At 39.6% G+C, this 20,633-nt stretch overlaps 1 protein-coding gene across 1 annotated transcript in view; it reads left to right on the top strand.

The window, feature by feature from the left end:
- The window catches only part of LOC145770208 (low-density lipoprotein receptor-related protein 2-like), a 55,965-nt gene extending 36,201 nt beyond the window's left edge, over positions 1-19,764 (top strand). Inside the window, exons 19-22 of the mRNA XM_082581799.1 lie at positions 8,815-8,872; positions 9,363-9,404; positions 17,369-17,477; positions 18,803-19,764. Coding sequence (XP_082437925.1) covers positions 8,815-8,872; positions 9,363-9,404; positions 17,369-17,477; positions 18,803-18,914 — 321 coding nt within the window. The 3' untranslated portion in view covers positions 18,915-19,764. The remainder of the gene's footprint in view (positions 1-8,814; positions 8,873-9,362; positions 9,405-17,368; positions 17,478-18,802) is intronic.
- Positions 19,765-20,633: the final 869 nt, after the last annotated feature.

The following is a 20,633-nucleotide window of genomic DNA, read 5'->3' on the forward strand; positions in this document are numbered from 1 at the left end:
TACATGCTTATTGCATGTTATTGCCATGAGAAATAGGAAAAATTTCAAATTAGTCTTAGGAACACAAACCCAAAGTTATAGTGGTATGATAATGATTTTTCATGTTTTTTCGGCAAAAGCAACCAAAATATAGCAATTGTTTCCCAAGGACAAGAAAAAAATTTTTTTTTGTTACATAGTGGCAATCAGACGATGAAGCACATCCTCGCCAACTGCCCCTTAGCCCTTCCTGTTGGTCACAGCGGTAAACCATAATCTCTTCGTGGGAAAATTTTAACGTAATATTCCCGGATTCGTTCGTCTGTATGTAATGATCGAAGAAACACTCCCTTGAACGTCTTTTCAAAAAGTGTATTTCTGTAAAATTAGCCCGCGGCTATCGAAATTCTGACGCAACTCCGTACGTCATTAAAACAACTTGTCACTACAAACCAGACTAATTGGATAAAAGACGGAAAATTTGTCCGGCTAGCAAGCACCAAATAAACCAGTTAAATGTGCGACCGACTTCCAACAAACAATTTTAAGAATGACCAGAATAATTTGCGATATCTCAAACGCACGTAAGCAGTTAATGTGACGCAATAATGAAAGACATTGTCACGCAATTCAAACATGTGTTCAAATCGGCTGATGCAATACTTTGTCAGTCTAGAAACAATGAGCCAAGATTGCATCATTTTCTAGGAAAAATTCCATGACGTAATACGATAAGATTCAGTCGACCATATCGGTTTTTATATATGACGTTTGATTTGTTGAACAATTGTCTGGAACATAGCGACCCCTAGTTATGACAGTCTGTCATGGCATAACTAAAAAGAATTGACGACAATTGTGAGCCAATGAATAAAAACACACGATACACAAATTGTTTGAATCACTCACGATGAAGTTAATACGTAAATACAAAGGGCATGCAAAGAATGAACAACAATAAGAATAATACACGACGATACATGAATTGGTACCATAAGTACATGCTAAATGACGCTATATACACAATGGTTGCGATAATAATCGACTGTTCTGATCTCAGACAAAGGTCGACCACCGCAGACTGAACCAGGCTCAAACCAGTAACACTTAGGTGTTCTTTACGGGGGCGAGGCACGAAATATCCCTCAACACGTAGTCTACTTTCACTTTCCCGTACTCTCATCATAGTTGCAGACGGCAACTTTAGCTCTACGAACCACAGGCTTCCCTTTCCTAATTTGTGGGACCACCTCATGCACCCTCCCAAGTTGATACTTCCCACGTTTACCAATGTCTTGGAGAGAACCCACCACTACAAGTTGACCAGGCTCCAAATTCTCGGCTATTTTTAACCATTTTTTCCGGCCCTGAAGCCCTGGCAAGTAAAAATTTATCCATTTGTTCCAAAACTGCTGAGAAAGTGATAAATTGAACCGATAATCCCTTCTTAGTTGGTCACGATCATGTGGTTGTCCAACAACACAGTATGGGTCTAAGTATGGGGTCAAAAGTGAGGCAGGGGTGATGACAGTAAAATCCCTAGGGTCGTCACTCAAAGGTACCAAAGGGCGTTCGTTCACGATCCGAACGGCACTGCTGGTGTACGTAAGCAGTTCAATAAAATTGGGCTTACGTATTGAAGCTTCCAAAATGTGAAAAAAGTATTTTGTCACATCGGCCATGAAACCAAATCTATCGAGCCGAAATCGAGCCAAGACATCTGCCAGAGGGTTTAACAAGCCAGACAAGTCAGGACAAGAAGACATTACATCATTTACACAAGTTCCTCGAAATTCAGACTTGCCATCGTAAGCAATGCGCTTTTTTAATGGTGACGTCATAAAGTATGGTGAATACCACGAAAAACCCTTTACATTTCCTGCTTCACCAGCACGCTCAATATAACCATTAGATTTAAGATCTTTCATGGTGCCGGTAAGAAAATCACAAAGTTCAGGTTGTTTTAAAGCCTTCTTCCTTAAAGCAGCAGCTCTATCTGACGCCAACACAAAATTGTTAGGTAAATCAATATCTTCTTTCAACGGTACAGGTATCTCAAATCGACCATCTTTCAACTCAATATTCGGTTCGACAAGTTTTCTAGCCGAAATATCATTGCGAGACAATTCACAGGTTTCATTTTGCAAAGTCAAATCCTGAATAAATTTATTCAGGTCTGCTATTTCCATATCACGAGACTCAATTTTACGCTGAAAGCCAGAGATGACATCCGACTCTGAGGACGTCTGCACTCTGCACACTTTAGCAACGCTTTCAACTAAGGGTGACTTACCACCACAAGCCAACCAACCGAGAGGAGTGAGTAAAGCATGCGGTTCACTACAATTTTAACCCCCACGTTCTTCTTTTGCCCACATCAAATAAGCGTTGTCGTTGCCAATCAGTACATCTACAGTACTACAATCATTCAAATGAAACATATTCACGTCATAAAAATGACGGAAACCACTTAAATCTTGTTTATGCGGTAAAGTTTTAACATCGTCAGCCCAAGCTGGGTTAACCACCGAGGTTATACCACAAAACAGTTCATCAGTTTCTAACGACTGAATGTTGAGTTTAACAAGGTCAGCACAAGTAGCTTTCTGACCAGCCAGAGTATCCATTTTGAACGACGCTTTATCATACGGTTTAAAGCCAAGTTCGCACACCAAATCACTCGAAACAAAGGTCAACTGTGAACCAGGATCATGCTGACAATACACCAACTTCGATTTGCCAGTCATTGGATTCAAAACACGAGCAGCAGTAACGCGGTTAAAGGCTGCTTTAACATTTCCAATCTTAACATTACGCACAGGAACTCTGGCACAAGCATCATCTTTGCCAACCGAATCCAGAGAATCACGTGACGTCACATAAAAATCATGCAGAAGAAAATAGTGTTTCCTATTGTTGTTAGGCCCACATTGACGACAGCCGTTTGCATGATTACAGTCTCTAACCATATGCTGGCGCAAACAATTCAAGCATTTGCCAGCTTTCACAATGACATCTCTCCGATCTTTAGGTGTCAAGCGCAAAAATTCTTTACAATTAGACAAAAAATGATATTCAACTGACCACGTGACAAACAACAAATACATGCCGGCAGGTCTTTACGTCTAGCCTCACCACCGCGCGGTGCGCCAACAGCAGTCGAGTACTGCGAACTTCCTGACATGACATTATCATGGGGTTTTACCGTCGTCTGCCTAACCGGACATGAAGGCAATTTTCCTTTGCCAAACTTTTTAAAATGCTGCGACTCACCAGAATCGCCCATTAGCATAATGTTAAAATCAGTCGACTTGCGCGTTTCCTCCCATACTACAAAATCGAACAAACTCTGAAAAGTAAGTTCCTCAGTGCTACCATACTGATCACCTAAAAAGTCAAGATAACGCTGCTTAGCGTCAAACGGGAGTCGCTTAGCCAAATCCAAAACAAAACGTCCTTCCAATTTGTCGCGCTGACCATAAGCTTGCGCGTAAAGCAGACACTGCGACAATTCATCTTAAACTCTTTCAAATCACTGGAAGAGATCGAAGTTAATTTGCTACCATAGCGATACTTTCTAATTTCTGGTTCGGCAAAAAGACCTCCACGAACCCCGAAACGCTGGGACAAGCGAGCTAACGACATTTCTATCCTGTCTTCCTCTGACAAGCCAGGGATGTCCGAAACCAAATTAGCAATCGTTTGCGCAACTGTTCTAACACAAGCTGCTTGTAACAAAGTCAAACGAGTTCCTTTAAAGGGCGAAGCTGCCATTAAGGCCATAACACGATTTTTAAAGAAGACAAATGGCATATTATTACCATCGTAACCAATCAAGGCCGCCTTATCGAAAAACGTCCTACTATTTTGGTATTCAAAAAAGCAATCCTGTTGTTGAGAACTCGATTTAGCGGGAGAAGACAAGCTATATCCCTTAAGGGACTGAGTGGGCTCAGTCACATGCACAGCCCGATCACGATCCTCACACACGTTAAAACCAGGAGACGCGATACGCCTCTCACAACCACCCAAATTACGTGTAGCTGGGCGATCAAAAACTAGCGGTGCAGAAAACTGTGAAGGGGGCAAAGCATTACTGCTAATGGCGGCCCGTGACCTGTACGCTCTGGGGGAGGAGTTCGGTTGTAATTCGCAGACCTTGGCTCTACAGCCTTCGGAAGACCCTTAGCCGCGGCCCCGAGACCTCCTGAAACAGCTGGAAAACGTGTGGATTGCCCTGGTCCACCCACGGATTGAACAGGCGTTTGGAAAAGGTCATGTAAATTAAACTGCGATTGATGTTCACTTCTGGAATGCCTAGAAGAGCCCTTCTTAGAGCTACGCCGGGAGCCCAACTCAGAACGATATTCAGCTAAAACTACCTCTTTACGTTGTTCGGCCCTCAACTGAGCGTCTTTGAGTGCGAACTCAGCAGCTCTAGCTTCAGCTCTCGCGGCGGCTTCAGCCGCTCTCGCTTCGGTCTCAGCTCTCGAGGCAGCCTCTGCTCGTGCGGCCTCAGCTCTCGCGGCAGCCTCTGCTCGTGCGGCCTCAGCTCTCGCGTCAGCCTCAGCTCGTATGGCCTCCGCTCTCGCCATGGCATCAGCAGCTCTTGCTTCTGCCTCAGCTTGTATCTGGAGCTCTTCTCGTCTTAGCTGCAGGTTAATTTGTGCAACTATACGTGACGAGCTCTTAGACATTCTAGTGCTTACATTTGAGGCGCTATCCTCAGGATGTATGTCAGCATTCAACATTTCGGGGTACTCACTTTCTTTTTGTTCGAAGTTATTTTTAATGAGTTAAATTCGGGATCTACCCTATCACGAAGTTCTGCCAAAATTGCAGAGTAAAAATTTTACTCAAGAGAGCATGGAAATGCCGTAATTCCTCTTCTAAAGTAGATAACTTAGATCTAAAAATTAACAGTTCCTGCTTTTCACTCAAAGAACCTAGGGCTACAGAAAGTTCCCCAATTTGGGTCAAAATCTCCCGTCTAAGATGCCGGGCCTCTCGAACTGACTTAGCCTCATCGTTAATGGGTCCCTCTCCAGAATGGCCTGCCCGACCGCAAAGAACATCATCAGGCCTAAACTCAGTCGAGTCGACGGCGGTCGAGTCCCTGTCGCCACCGAGTGTAGACATATTAAATGTTGGGGCTAAATTTAACAATTAAAAAATTAAGTTACACAAACACACAAAATTAAGTTATAAAAAACTTAACTGCAAAGACCGTAAAAAATACAAAAAGAATTTAAATGCACGATACCGTAGCTGTACGGGTATGAAATCCTAAAGTCCACAAAACTTGCTTGGATTCGTCCACTTGAATCTTCAAGCACAGATCGATTGTCTTTAATCTTCTTTCTTTCCAATGAATGTCAAAGTTATTTTTCTTCAGTACCAACAAAGAAACGCCTTTACTTTTTAGCTTGAAGTTATTCAGTACCAACTGAGAAGAAATGTCTTTAATTTTCTTTGCTTCTGTAGACTACCAACCAACAAGATCTTCTTATATTATTTCTTTGCTTTTGTAGCCTACCAACCAACAACTTCGTCTTTTATTATTTTGTGCTTCTAAATGCTTCCTGGCCTACCAGCTAACAAGCCACGTCTTTTATTATTTATGGTCACAGCGGTAAACCATAATCTCTTCGTGGGAAAATTTTAACGTAATATTCCCGGATCCGTTTGTCTGTATGTAATGACCGAAGAAACACTACCTTGAACGTCTTTTCAAAAAGTGTATTTCTGTAAAATTAGCCCGCGGCTATCGAAATTCTGACGCAACTCCGTACGTCATTAAAACAACTTGTCACTACAAACCAGACTAATTGGATAAAAGACGGAAAATTTGTCCGGCTAGCAAGCACCAAATAAACCAGTTAAATGTGCGACCGACTTCCAACAAACAATTTTAAGAATGACCAGAATAATTTGCGATATCTCAAACGCACGTAAGCAGTTAATGTGACGCAATAATGAAAGACATTGTCACGCAATTCAAACATGTGTTCAAATCGGCTGATGCAATACTTTGTCAGTCTAGGAACAATGAGCCAAGATTGCATCATTTTCTAGGAAAAATTCCATGACGTAATACGATAAGATTCAGTCGACCATATCGGTTTTTATATATGACGTTTGATTTGTTGAACAATTGTCTGGAACACCTGTAACGACAATATCAAAGAAACATCACAGTGCTCTTGTCTGGCTTCGACACTGGTGTGAGTGTGACAAGGTTTGAACGAACGAATTTAGCAAATTATGTTGATGAACGATTTTCATGCAGACAAAATCAATGTTATACAAAGTTTCGAGGAAGTTTGGGACACAAGACAAGACAAGATTTCCTGCTTTTGTGGATAGGCCTATAATCAACTTTGATCTTGATTTCAGGAAATACAACTAAACTTCCTTAACACCAGATTGAAAATTTGTGCTGTGAAAAGCAGTGGCCTATAGCCCACCACTGCAGTGTGTATAGGGGAAGGTCTAGATAGTTAAGCCAGAAATCGATTTTTCTGCAATAAAAATTTAACGACAAACTTTACCAAAAATCTGAATCCATCATGATAAATTTCAGTCTTATGCGGTTCTTGTGAACATGTTTGTGTTTGCGACTGACCCAGATTTATATCATTTATCGGCATTTTAAAATTGAAATTCGGCCGGCTCAAATGATACCCTAAATTTCACGGTTGAGCCACCCGTTGTTCACGGTTGATCCACCATTATTTCATTTCCAAAAGATATCCCAAAAGAGAGCTCAATCTGCATCAAACACAATAAACTCTTCTCTTGAACGTCTTGCAAATAAACAATCAAAAAATGTTTAAACTGTGTATTGTGTCTAGTGTCTTAAAATGAAAGAACAGTGAACACCGAACGAACAGAAATTTATACCACTGAAAACACTGAGAATCATTGAATAGGAAACTTTGCACGAAGGTGCTTTTACCTTTCTGAAACGATTTCGCGAGGTTTGTGAAGAAAACGAACATTAGCAACCAGTGACGTTGCTATCTAGAAAAAAAATAAGTGGGAGTGCTAAAAAAATTACCCTCAAACTGGCGCATTACAGAAAGAATTACTTTTATGGACGTTTAAAGGGGGCAGTGGACCGCCCCCGACTACGCCACCAGTTCTACACATCAATTACAGTATGGTACAACAAAATTAGGGCAGTACGTAAGGACCATCGGCTCATGAACTACATTCCTTATGATAAAGGCATGGCTCAACCGTGAACATTGCAAGTGGCTCAACTGTTAACATCGCCGCCATTTTCAAAATTCATGAAAAATTGCCAAGAACCAACTGGCTAATCAAGCAGCGAGAACTACTAAAACAAAGAGTAAGTTACCCTCACCTATCCCAGTATTTCCATTAAGACAACGATGAAACATCGTAAGAAAAAATAACAAATTTCTTATTTTTTTCAAAACTACTTTTACTATACCATTTACATTTAACTGCTTCACAATTTTTCTGCTTGTACTAAATCCCTAAAACTACATGTGCTGATGGACTTTAAGTTTTTCCATATTTTCGTTATGAAACGGTTGACTAATCATGCACGACGTTGCGATAAAACCGGATGGATCAACCGTTACCCGGCTCAACTAACCAAACCTTCACCTAACTGTAGGCATGGTTGTGAAGTCGGGAGAACAATATTGGACTCAGTTCAGGGAATGGGATGAGATGGAATGGAAGATGGAATGGAATGGAATGGAAGACAGATTTTGGGATGGAAGATGGAAAATGTCAAGGATGGAAAGGAATGGAAGATCTTGATGATGGGATGGAAGACAATCTTCCATCATTCCATCCCAATTCCATCATTAACTTTCTAACGCTTTATCAAGACATGCATTTTATTACACCAATTGTCCGCGATGCTTCTCAAGTATTTTCGTTACTTTGTTATCTTCTCCTACGTACAGGGCCGGATTTAGCTGATGGGGGACCTGGGGCACTTTCAGATCGGGGGCCCCCGTGCAAATTTGCGCCTAGGGCTCGAAAAACCACCTCTACGACTACAGTAGCATTAATCCAATACTGCTCTACACAGCACTTTGCAGAAACTTCAAAGGCTGAAAGAAAAAAATAATAATAACACAAAATCACATTTTGTCCACGTAGGGGGGCCCTTCAAAAGTTGGGGGCCCGGGGCACCTGCACTCTCTGCCCCCCCCCCCCCCAAATCAGGGCCTACCAACGTAGACTACTACTACAGTTTCTTTAACTTTGCTAGGTGTTGTTCGTTTCTGTATTTATAGAATCAATCTACGTTTCTAGTTATAACACCAAACGGTACGTAATCTTTAGGAAAATACTGCTGTTAAATTTTTAGCTTAAATTTAGCCTATGAGTTTTAGGTTTATTTGTGGCATATTCAACGCCGAGATCACAAAATGTGTAGATGGAAGAGATTTCTGAGATGGAATGGAAGAAAATCTCGGAATGGAAGATGGAAAAAACGTCTTCCATTCCATTCCATCCCATTCCCTGCTCAGATTCCTCGGTTTAAAACTGGTCGGCTTCAGTGCTACCAGAGTCTTTAGGGTTGCCAGATTTTTAAATTTTTTTGTCTTTTTTCATTTATCAAAATTTAATTTTTCGAAGTTGTGATCGAAATTGGAAGGGCAAATTTTATAAAAATTGACAAGAACAAACATTTATGGTTCATCGTTTTGTATCAAGCTGGACTCGACTCGACTTGTTTTAACGACGCCTTCTCCCGACACACCAAATCCCACCGATTCAACAGCTTTGTTTGTAGGAAATGCAAATACTGCTGATCACACAACATAATTATTACTATTTTTAAAGTATGAATGCACTTCAAACGGAGTCTGGAGAAGTATCGGCAATACAAACTGCTATTCAGGTAAGTTGGATAACAATAGGCCTACAACAAGACATCACATTTACATCAGTTTGCAGTGCCATACTGCCATAGCCGACATATTTTAACAACCACATATAAATATTTGTGACAATGAAATCAGCAGAGCACAGGGTATTTAAGAGGATCCACATCATGTTATAAACTTTATTTTTAGATTGCCATTGTTAAATTCAAACTACCAACAGACATTTGTACTTTTTAATCATTTTAAAACTTTGTAATTGTTTTCTGTTTTTGTTCCGTCTTTTTAAGATATGACGTTTGTGGCAACTATTGAATAAAATTTTAAAAGTAGCCTACTGCATAGAAGGTTATTCTGCCATTGGTCGAAAAACGTTTTATGCAAATATCAATTCAGAATCACCAAAGTCACTTTATTTTTTGGGGTCTGTGCCTACTGCCTTCAAGTATCAATTTGATTGAGTTTTGACAAACAGTTTGCGGAGCAAAAAAATTATTTGTCTTTCAGAAACCACAACTCAACCTGAAATGGAGACAACTGTTCCTGAGCGTAAGCCGTTTGTACATTATACAGTGGGCAATGGAAGAATAATTACCTTTCTTTAAGAACTTCTGCCTTTACGATATCAGAAACGTTGCAATAGCGTTCATCTGTGCATCATTTTATTATTATTTCATAACTGTTTATTTAACGTTTAAACATTTGTGTGTGTTTCATACAAGAAGCGTTTTGTCTAGAAAACCTCAGGATTTATATGTTTTCTTATTTTATATTTAACTTGCAATATTAAAAGGCAAATAAACCATCTCTCTCTTTCTCTCCCTTTACAACCAAACTGGATATCTCGACTTGATTGTTTTGTTTGTTGGTATTTCAGAATGTCGTTTGCTAAAATGAACACAAAACATAAATTGTTTGTATTCAGTGATTCTGTAGGCCTATAGGTTTTAAAAAACTAGAAACATGATAGCCTACCTAGAACGTATAAAGAAATCATTCAGTGAAGTCTAACACGATAGGCTACAATTTAGACCTTAAACAGTCATAGTAAAGGAATAAGTTATTGCCCACTTATATTTGCTTTCGGCAGTCCGTTTAACAACACACAAAAACATGAATAAAGCTGATATTTTCTTGCAGCACTAGATTATGGTATTTGGGCTACGACGTAGCCCTGTATTGACGTAAAATACAAAACATGTTTTTATTCTATTTCCAATTTCCCATCCAACTCACGCCATAGCAGCACAAAGCAAAACGACCTAAATCAAATTTACAAAAATACAATGCGCTTTGAAAAAAGATACAGATACGTAAAGTGAAATTCAGGAAATCGAAAGTAACAAACACAATGATACTTTCATTCTGTTGTAGCCTATATATGATGATGATGATAAGTATATGTTCGTTTCTTTATACGCCGTTTGTTTGTAAAAAAAAAACGCTCTCCCTTAAAACTCCATGTTGGAATATTTGAAGCCAGGTGCTCCGAGAGGGGGGGGGAGAAGTCGGGCAAGTTTCCCCCCTAGCAAAACATTCTAAAGAAAAAACGAGTAGTTTTTTGGTTTTTGCACTTTTGAAGAGGGCCCATTTTTACTACTAAAATAAAAAGTACCAACTCAATAATAAACAAATTCTTAAATGCAGTGCGTAGTTCCAAGTATTTCTCAATTATTGTAAATGTCACTCCAGATAAGCACGATAAAAGAAAGTAAACCCTGTCTATTTTTTGTTTATATATGTTGTTGCTTAGATCTAGTTGGAGTTCATAGTGTTGCCTACAGCGTTGAACAAATGTCATATCATTTTTGGAGTAATTGATCAACTGTAAGCTTGTGGCATCTTTAAAGTTATAGCCCAGACAGAGAGAAAATTCTAAAAAGTCTAAATTTTAGACTTTAGTGGTTCCCAACTATTTTGTTGTCACGGACCCCTTTAGCCAAATTATTAATTCTGTGAACCCCTACCCAGTGGCGTAACTATTCATTGGATCTTGTGGATAAATCCAAGGGCGGCACGTTGCTGGAGGGCGGCAAAATGTGATAACGTTTTAAACGAACAAAGACAGTCACTGTTGAAAAGGAACGATCTTCCTGGCGTCATACTACCTGACTACTCACTATAAAACAGCGAGCATTGTGTTTCGCTAACCATACCGGTGTATCCACACTAGCCATCAAGACTTTTCCAACGAGAAACAAAGACAGTCACATTAGTTTATTCTCATACAACAGACAAAGAAATCCAAATTCTTATAAATCAGGAAAAAAATAGATGGAGAGAAATCTTGCAGAGCGTAATCGCAGTCATAAAGTGTCTTAGTAAAGAAAATCTTCCTTTTCGTGGTCATCTGGAAGATTCTAATTCAAGGAACCAGGGAAATTTTCTTGAAATTTTAAAACTCCTTGCAAATTAAAGTACCGTACAGTCATTTACGAGCACATTTTAGTACCAAACTCGCCAAAAAGAGCATGACAACACCAGCTATCCAAAATGAATTAATTGAGCCTTTTGGTAAAAAGAAAAAAAAAGATCTCATGCTGGAGTAGATCGACAGCAAAGTATTTCTCAATTTTACTTGACAGTAGCCTACTCTTGACGACTCTCATATCGATGAAATGGCTTTTATTGTTTTATTGAGATACCTCAAAATCGACAGCAATAACGAGGTACAAATAAAGGAATCCTTTCTGAATTTTTTCCACTGCACTGAAAAAAAGCAGACGAAATTACTAAGTCTATTCTCAATGAGCTTCAGCAAATGGCTTAGACATAATGATGTGTAGAGGCCAAGCATACGACAATGCTTCCACCATGACAGGAGTACAATGCAGAATAAAAAAATGTTAGTTCTAAGGCCTTGCTTATCCCGTGTGGAAACTACTCACTTAACCTTGCAGAAGTTCACGCAATGTGATCGTCGGAAGTTTCTGAAACATTTTTGCTGTTGTGGAAAGGATTTATTCCTTTTTGTCTGCTTCTACTCACACATGAGAGGCGTTGCTTAAGTACTGTATGTGCCAAATGTGGTGAAACGGGTGACTGACACACGATAGAGTGCGCACTATGAAGCTGCGAAAGCGCTTCAGCAATACTTCATTGATGTCACTGGTGTGGTGGGTGCATCAAACAAACTTTGTGATCAAAATGAAAATATTGATGCACGAGGACAAGCGGGTGGAATCTTTGATGCGATCTTCTACAATTTCGGTTGGAAGTCCCTAGAGAATCTTATGACACTCAAAAATAATTACAGCGAAAAGGTTTGTCTCTGGGAAAATGTACACACAGGATGAAAGCATTTATTGTTTTCTTTGAACAATGAGCCCAATGCGCTGGTAAAGCAATGCATTGAAAGAGCGATCACGATCTGCAAAAACAAGAAATACCGATCGAGGAGAGTTGGATCAGAAGGAAGAAAAGGATGCCTGGCCAATATGCAGACGTAGTCTCTCGGCTGTAGAAGAAATTAAGAGATGCATGCTAGAAGCTATGGACCGATTTCCGAGTGAAGCTGAAAAGCATTTCAGCAATATGTGCTTGCTAAATGAAGTATTCGGCTTTTTTAATCTCCACTCCTTGTTGCGAAGTGATAGTATCGAAATATGGACAAATTTGAGAAAATGTATGCTGATGACGTAACTTTTACCAGTACCGAGTTAAGACTAGAAATCTCTAGGTTTAATCGACTAGTACAATCTAGTGGTTTTACATTTAAAAATGACGCTAAAGCACTGGACGTGCTGCAGTGGTTAAACAAACATCGTTTATGTGAATCAACACGTTATTTATTTATGAGTCTTAAGCTTTCCCTCACTGTTGTCGTTTCTATCGCAAGCTGTGAAAGAAGTTTTTTCAAAACTTAAGTTGATAAAATCTTACTTGAGATCGACTATGGGAGAAAGCAGGCGGTCTGCGCTAGCAATAGCCTTCTGTTCATTGAAAGTGATTTAGTCGAGATATTATCTTTTGATGATTAAATTGCTGAATTTGCTTCAATGAAACTGCTTTATTTCGAACTTTCAATAAAAACTAAACAAACACTGCTTTATTTCTTCTGTTGTGTGGAATTTTAATCAGCTTTTACGATAGTGTTAAGGGGGGCGGCATTTCGTGCAAATGTCCAAGGGCGGCATATTGCGTTGTTACGCCACTGCCCCTACCTAAATTTTGCCTGAAACTCAATTGACATATTATTGACTATTGTAATAATTATGCTACTTAACTACTGTACTGTGTCATATTGCATTGCCGCTATGACACCTGCGGCAAATATCAGGTTAAACAGTTGCTCAAATAAGAAAATGAATGAATTGTTCAAGAAACGTCAGCAGTATTTGAATAATTAAGGTGACCCAAAGTGCCGTGCCGAAACTTTTTTAATGTAAGCAAATTTAATGAGAGAAATGAAAGTAAAAAGATCGCTTTTCATTTTTTCCCAAAACTCATCAAGGTAATTACTGACCCCAAATGCTTTCTCACGGACCCCCAAGGGGTCCATGACCCCAGGTTGGGAACTACTCAAAGAAAGCAGTCCTATCATCTTTGCAAAGAAAATTGGCTTAATGTAATCAAGGCGTGGTGCAGTCAAACCCAATGCTTTACATTACCCTTTTGGAATTGAAGCTCTAAAGACGTTACTTAAATGCATCAAGTTGGAACCAACAAGAGCTTGATCGGAAGCTGAGTCAATGCTAAAGTAGCCTACAACTAGCAGTTTTAAATTTGTGACTGCTTTGCATTAGGCTATGTGGATTACAGTGCTAAACAAGATTCACTGATGAATTTGATGAAATTAAAGGAAGATGTAGGGGAGAGTGTCCAACAGTGCCCGCTTTTTGGAAAATTGAGGTTTAGACATCAAAAAAAATTTTTTTTTTCTATTATGAAAAATCCTCCTTTTCTTTAGTATTTCCACATAAAAATTTTTTTAAAAGTTTTACACAAACTTCATAATCAGAATGTTGGATATGGTATCCAATAGTGCCCCAGGTAGGATCCAACAGTGCCCCTATCAAAGTAATTGGTGTCTTTAGTTGCAATGTTGAACCACTCTTTTTGCAATGATTACCTAGGTATGAAACTTGTGTTAGTACCGGTATTATTTTACATGATGGATGTCACTGAGCTGGTCAGGTCAAGACAAAACCTTTTAAAAGTGGTAGCCTACATATGCTAGCCTACACAATTAGTGGCGTACGCAGGATTTTCTCAAGGGGGGGGGGCATTAAGAGTAGCGTAGCCAAGAATTTTGAAAGGGGAGTTTTGACGACCGGCGGGCGAAGCCCGACGGCATTTCGCTTAAGACAACACCCAGCGGCGGGGGGTCTGGGGGGCCTCCCCCAGAAAATTTTGAAAAATTACTTTGAATTTGGTGTATTCTGAGAGCATTTTTAACAAAAACGTGGGTATGAATATTTCTGTAAAATGGTGCTGTCAGATGGCATAGCAAAAGGATAAGATCATGTTTTCTTCGGCATTTATCGGAAATAAAGCTAAGTCTCTATGTTTTCTTGTTGTTAATTCCTGGCTGAGATGTTTGGTATTGGCAAAACTCGCTCTTTTAATGCAGTTTTGTTTAAAATTAGGCAAGTTTTTTTTAGACTGAAACCATCATTCCCAAGCATAAAGAGACTGAAAGCATCATTCTCAATATCGTAACGTCACACGCGTGCCAAAGTGGAGTTGTAACCCCCAAGGCCCAACCCTCCCCTTGGCTATGCCACTGGCCATTGATATTCCTAGTTTAGACTTTATCCATTTCTCTCTCACTAATCACTATAATAGGCTTACAGAACACTATGCTACATTGGCATACCTGGGGTGGGGTAGGTGGATTGGGCTATGTATTTCGTATTGGCTTAGTCTATAAAACAACATTGTTACAGTAATTGCTTTGACAGAGCAATGCAAAACATATTAAATGCCTTAATCTACGTCGTTAACTACTAAAACGTTTTTAAGGGGGGGGGGGGGGGCATGGCCAAATGCCCCCCCCCCTGCGTACGCCACTGTACACAATTATCACAGACACAAAATATAACAGCAACAATTATCATAACATGTAGGACACGCTATCTGCCCGTCGTGGTGACTGTGCTTAAACGAAAGAATGCGAATAGGTTCCAAGGAACCATGCGAACACACTGAGCTGTATAGTTTATAGAACAGCCCAAGTTGATTTAATTAGAGCTGTAATTACCTTTTTAAAAGCTTTGGTGTTATGACCTAATTACCAATTGCAATGACAAGGAAGGTGTTTATTCAACAGTCAATCAGTGAAAGAACATGCAATGCAGGAGATTAAAGACATCATTGATTTGGCCTACATGGAAGGTATGAATAGCACAAGATACAGACACAACACACTTTACTAGGCCTATAATGACATGTGGTTCACAAGAAATGGCTTGGTTTATGGAACAAAATAACCAAAATTGACAGACAAAATTACTAAACAATAGGCCCACATATAGTTCACGCACGAAGCTTCTTCCACAGCCGAAACTTAGAAACATAGGCTATACCAAAAACTCCCCAACACCTATAATATTGTTGATATAACATAAAATGTTGATGATCATTTTGGCACTGCATATTGATTAATAAAATCTCATGGCTTCCAACAGTGCTCCACCGGGGCACTGTAGGAGACCTCAGGGTGGGGCACTGTTAGAACCACGGGCCTACAAGATAAAATGGCGTCAGATTTTTTTACCGAGGCCCACGATCTGAAACGTTATTGCTGAAACCTAGTCTAGTGACTGACAAAGCATGAAAAACTTGTGAAGCATCCCTAAAGCCACCGTAAAAACTGCAGCAAAAAAAGTTATAAAGTTCTGAAAATTTACTTTTTACCCCCTAAAACAAACTTTTATTTCTGCCAACAACAAGCAATGACTTATTTCTGCCTAACTTAGTTTCAGCAGCTTCTACGGACCACGTGACCATGGTAATGTACGGTTGAGTGAATAATTTGTCACGGATTGCGAAAAACGATGGGAGGGGCACTGTAGGCACCCGGGGCACTGTTGGGCACTCTCCCCTAATCTAAGTAAGAAAAAGTCGAGAAGAGTAGGCTACTACTCGCAAGCTAATGTTGTTGTAGCAATTATAAAGTTAAAGGAAAATGATTTTCTTTTCCTGAGGACAGAACGATTTTGTAACTCCACTTAACTAACTGAATCATTCAAACGAAATGTATTCCACAATATATTGCAAAGGATTCGCTAGTTATTGGAATGGACAAATGTATCAACAAACTCAAACATATCGTCGATGAGTTTGAAGTTCCATGAAAATGAAAATTTCATCATATGTCTGATCTGCAGTTGCAGGCATGTGAAACGAATTTAAATCATTTGTAGGCTACAATAATGACATTTTTCAAGACATTTTGGATGAGTTGGTACTTTTTACAGAAAGCTACACAGCAAAATTCAGCTACAAACCAGAACTAACCACCTATAATCTCCACACAAAGAAACCATTGATTGCAACTTTCGAAACGTTTTTCCAAATAGTTTTGTTATGAATTTTTTTGTTTTCCAGTAGCTACCTCCTACGGTTGCGATTTGAGAACGTGGTTTTAGCACACTGAAATTTGAAAAGAATTGTTTGCGCTCCACTATGACTAAAAACCGATTGAAAAGCCTAATGTTGTGCATCAATTCAGACGTCGCAAAATTTTATCATTTGATGCTGTGATCCGTAACTTGCATTGCGAAAAGTCCGGAAAGAGTTGAATTAAATCATGGGTGTCCAAAGTCCTGCCCGCGAGACGTTTTTGTATGGCCTGCGCCTGTTGTTGTAAAATGTGTCATTTTTGGCCTGCAAACACACAAAAATCATATAAATTCAACTTGCATTTTTTAGAAAGTTAATGTAGCTGTTGGCCCGCGAACACTTCAATAGGCTATTATCAAATCTGGCACGCGTGGAAAAAAGTTTGGACACTCTTGAATTAAATGCTTGATTGAACTATTTTCGTTGCCTGTATTGTGTGTTGACAAAGCTTTCTAGACAAAATAGTTCGCCTCAATGGAATTTTTGCTGCAAGTGTAATCCAGTGATTATTGTTGATTTTTACATTGAAGGAAGTTCTTTTCATGCTGAGGAAAGTAGGCTAAGTTCAGCTTAAAACGAACATGTAACGCAAGATACAAATTAGTTGTATATTTGCTAAAAAATATTATGAGGCCCATTTTTTATTGTTTCCCGACCAGTGCTGACTTCTCTCGGAGGCCCTGTTTGAAGCTACTGTAAGTAAGTAGTTTTTGAAGTGCAAAGCACATAATAGTGCTATTGGAACTTCTAACATGCAGGTATGCAAAGTGTAGCTGGACTGTTGATTAAGCACATGCGCACACAGCATAACTATTCAAAATTCGTGGATGTTATCATAATAAACCTAGTTTGCTAAAATAAACTAAATCATTGATGACGACAACAAAATGCCCGGTAGGCTATCGACTTGTTTATGTGTCTGTTGATAAGTCGTTTCATCGTTGCAGAAAGCCCTGAAGAAGGATCAGCTGGCTTAAGCGGAGGTGTGATAGCAGGAATCGTTATTGCAATTGTTGTTGTGATCGTGGTTGTGATTGGAATACTCTTAATTATAAGGTCAGTAGAATAAGGCATTCATTATCATAATGGGATAACGATAAGCTACATCCAACCAGGCAACACCACGGCATGTAGCCTAGGCTACGCTGATATGAAAGACAACAGGAAAATTTTTTTTATACAATGTTTATCTAGCTCTTGTCCAGTATTAAACCATTTTGAAAAAAACAATTTAGCGTAAAAAAATTCTTGAAAATTTAATTTGTTTGTAATTACCACTTGGGGTTTTTATGTTGATCTACAAAAATACAACGCTAAATTAACCGTAGGCCTATTATTTCGGGATTGGTGTTATTTCAACTCATTGTGTAATTTTAGTCTATGGACTGTAAGATTATAGCAACAATATTGCTGGTTAGATATGCTAAGATTGCTCATAATAAAATTTTCATGACACTAATTCTTCAATTAGGCTGCACAACATGTCTCACTAGATTTTGTTAAAGCAAAATTCAACTTTGTTAAGTTCAGCTTCATAACTTTTGATCACGTAATGTTGTTGTCGATTCAGGCTTCCGCTGGTAGTTGAGGATTCAAATTAAGTGGAAGATTAGGAAGCCTATCTTCGTGTCCACCTTCAGGCATGTCTTTATGTGTCTTGCCAAAGACACAGCCAGGCCCGGATTTAGGGGGGGGGGCAGAGGGTGCAGGTGCCCGGGCCCCCCGACATTTGAAGGGCCCCCCTACGTAGAAAAATGTGATTTTTGTGTTGTTTTTTCTTCCTTTCAGCCTTTGAAGTTTCTGCAAAATGCTGTGCAGTGCTGGATTAATGCTACTGTAGACGTAGAGGTGGGTTTTCGCGCCTACGGCGCGAAAAAATTTTTTTGCACGAGGGGCCCCCGATCTAAAAGTGCCCCGGGCCCCTATCAGCTAAATCCGGCCCTGGACACAGCCGCATGCTCTTGAGCAGTGTCAAACCAGCGCCCTTTCGAGTGCCGTCCCAGGGCTCTCATCTCTCGGCTATGCAGCCGACCTGGACAGTGGACACTTAATGATATGTAGCCTATGATGATGGACACGAACAGTAGCTTCCTATTACCATTCCTGCATAGTCGGTTCGACACCGCTCAAGAGCATGCGGCTGTGTCTTTGGCAGGACACTTAAAGGCATGCCTGAAGGTGGACACGAAGATTGGCTTCCTTGCCTTCCTGTCCACTTAATCTAAATCTTCAACCACCAGGTGTAGGCCTAAGCCTGAATACGATGAACAAACATTACTATTCCATCTTTTTATTCCAAATCGTTAACCGTCGGACGTAAGCCTACATCCGACAAAAATTGAGTTTAAAGAACCTTCACTAAACGATTCATAAACCAACAGGTATCAGAAAAAGGGTTGGGTACCATCAAACGTCCTTTGGAATCGACGGAATGATGATGTCGGATTAGATGCTAAAGATACCAAGTCGTCTAATCCATATGACATCATTTAAGAGTTTTGCCAAATAATGAAATAGGCAATACACAACTTCTTTTGATCGCTTATTGTCCAAATGTCCAATGTGGTGTATATGATTAATGCTTTACGTATAGTGTCCAGATTTAAGCTTTGGAAAATGGTAGGCTAACAAAATTGAGTGGCCTACTTATAATCTTGACAAATCAAAATTATGTTGTAAATATATTAACACAGAGGTCATGAACTGCTAAACCGAACATCTTAGTAACAACCTCCCAGGCTACGACATTATGTTGATCATTTTTTTGATGCTTTGCTTAACTTGTGTATGATGTTCTCTTTGAAAAGGCATTTATAAGTTACTTGTTGTTCAAATTCATCGTGGGTGTTTTTCAAAACTTAGCCCATTCCTCTTAAAGTGTTGAAATTTTTACAGGCAATCCTATGCTTGGAAACGTTTTCTTCTGCCAACACCGTATTTTTCACATTCATACTATTTTAAACTGCAGTTTGAATAGGATCATTGTTGAGCTCTATAATCGGCTTGTCACGTAGCTTAAGCCTGCAGTGGTGTTAGGCTGCTAGCATTCTGTAGGCTGAGCGATGGCCGGTATTTTAACAAAACACTAGCTCAGTGGAGGAGTGGTTTCTCCTTCGGCTGTGGTGCTGGTAGATCTATGATAGGTTCCAAATCTGGTTAAACCGAAGACGACTAAACGGTACCGACTGTGTTCTTTCTTGCATAACGATTTGAGAATAAATCGGGTAACTAATAATGTGCCAAGCACAGGAGTGGTGGAAATGATCTGAATACAAAGCCTGTAGCCTAACCTTCATACAGTATAGGCTAGGTCTACTGGTTAATCGTAATTCCAAGCACAAAGGTGGGAAGCAGTACAGCTTCAACCCAAAATAACAAATTTTGAGCTTTGCAATAGAGGTACAACAACTCCATTATCTTTGGTGCTACTGTACTTACAAGATCACTCTTAGATTCTCCACTTTGTCGGGTTTCAAACTTTTTTGTAAAGTTTTCAGCAACAAAAGTGTTCTTCGATTTAATTTTACGAGACTTGCTAACAATTTTTCTATTATCTTTTTCTTCCGACTTAGACATCGGTCGTTCCACATTTTCCTTTCCGTATTTTCTCCACTCGTTTGAACCAATCTCAGCTCTCGTTGTACTGTCGTTGTACTTCATCGTACAAGCACAAAATAACAGAACTCACAGAAAATATATCACCATCAAAATGTCGTCAGACAAACAGTAGGCTAGGACTCGACCGGTGCTTAGCAACCCCGAAATTAAACCGTACACTGTCTTCAACTGAACAAAGAGTCAAGTCAATTTATTTTGTTTCAATAGCGCCACCTAAAAACAAACAAGTAGAGTAAATGAAAAGTGAAAACAATGCATTGTAGGCTAAGTTACAGCTGTTGGTTAGATTATGGCGCAATCAGAGGATGGTAGCGAAAGACCATAAGTGGTTATCTAGGCTAAACGTAGAGCAGAGCCACAGAATAACAATCGGCTTGACGGCTTCTATACACTATCTTGATTACATGCGCATTGCTTTAGAGCAGGGGTCACCAAACTACGGTCCTCGAACTGATTTCATCCGGCCCGCCACGTGCTGCGGAAATAACAGCTGCACTACAACTGTTAAGGAAAAAAGTTACCAATCTTTTTGTAAAGGGCTGACGCTGCTGTTTATCATTAGGCCACCACAAATGGGGACAGCCTAGGCCAAAT

Source organism: Aplidium turbinatum, chromosome 5 (assembly GCF_918807975.1).
Source record: "Aplidium turbinatum chromosome 5, kaAplTurb1.1, whole genome shotgun sequence".
NCBI classification, from domain to species: Eukaryota; Metazoa; Chordata; class Ascidiacea; order Aplousobranchia; family Polyclinidae; genus Aplidium; species Aplidium turbinatum.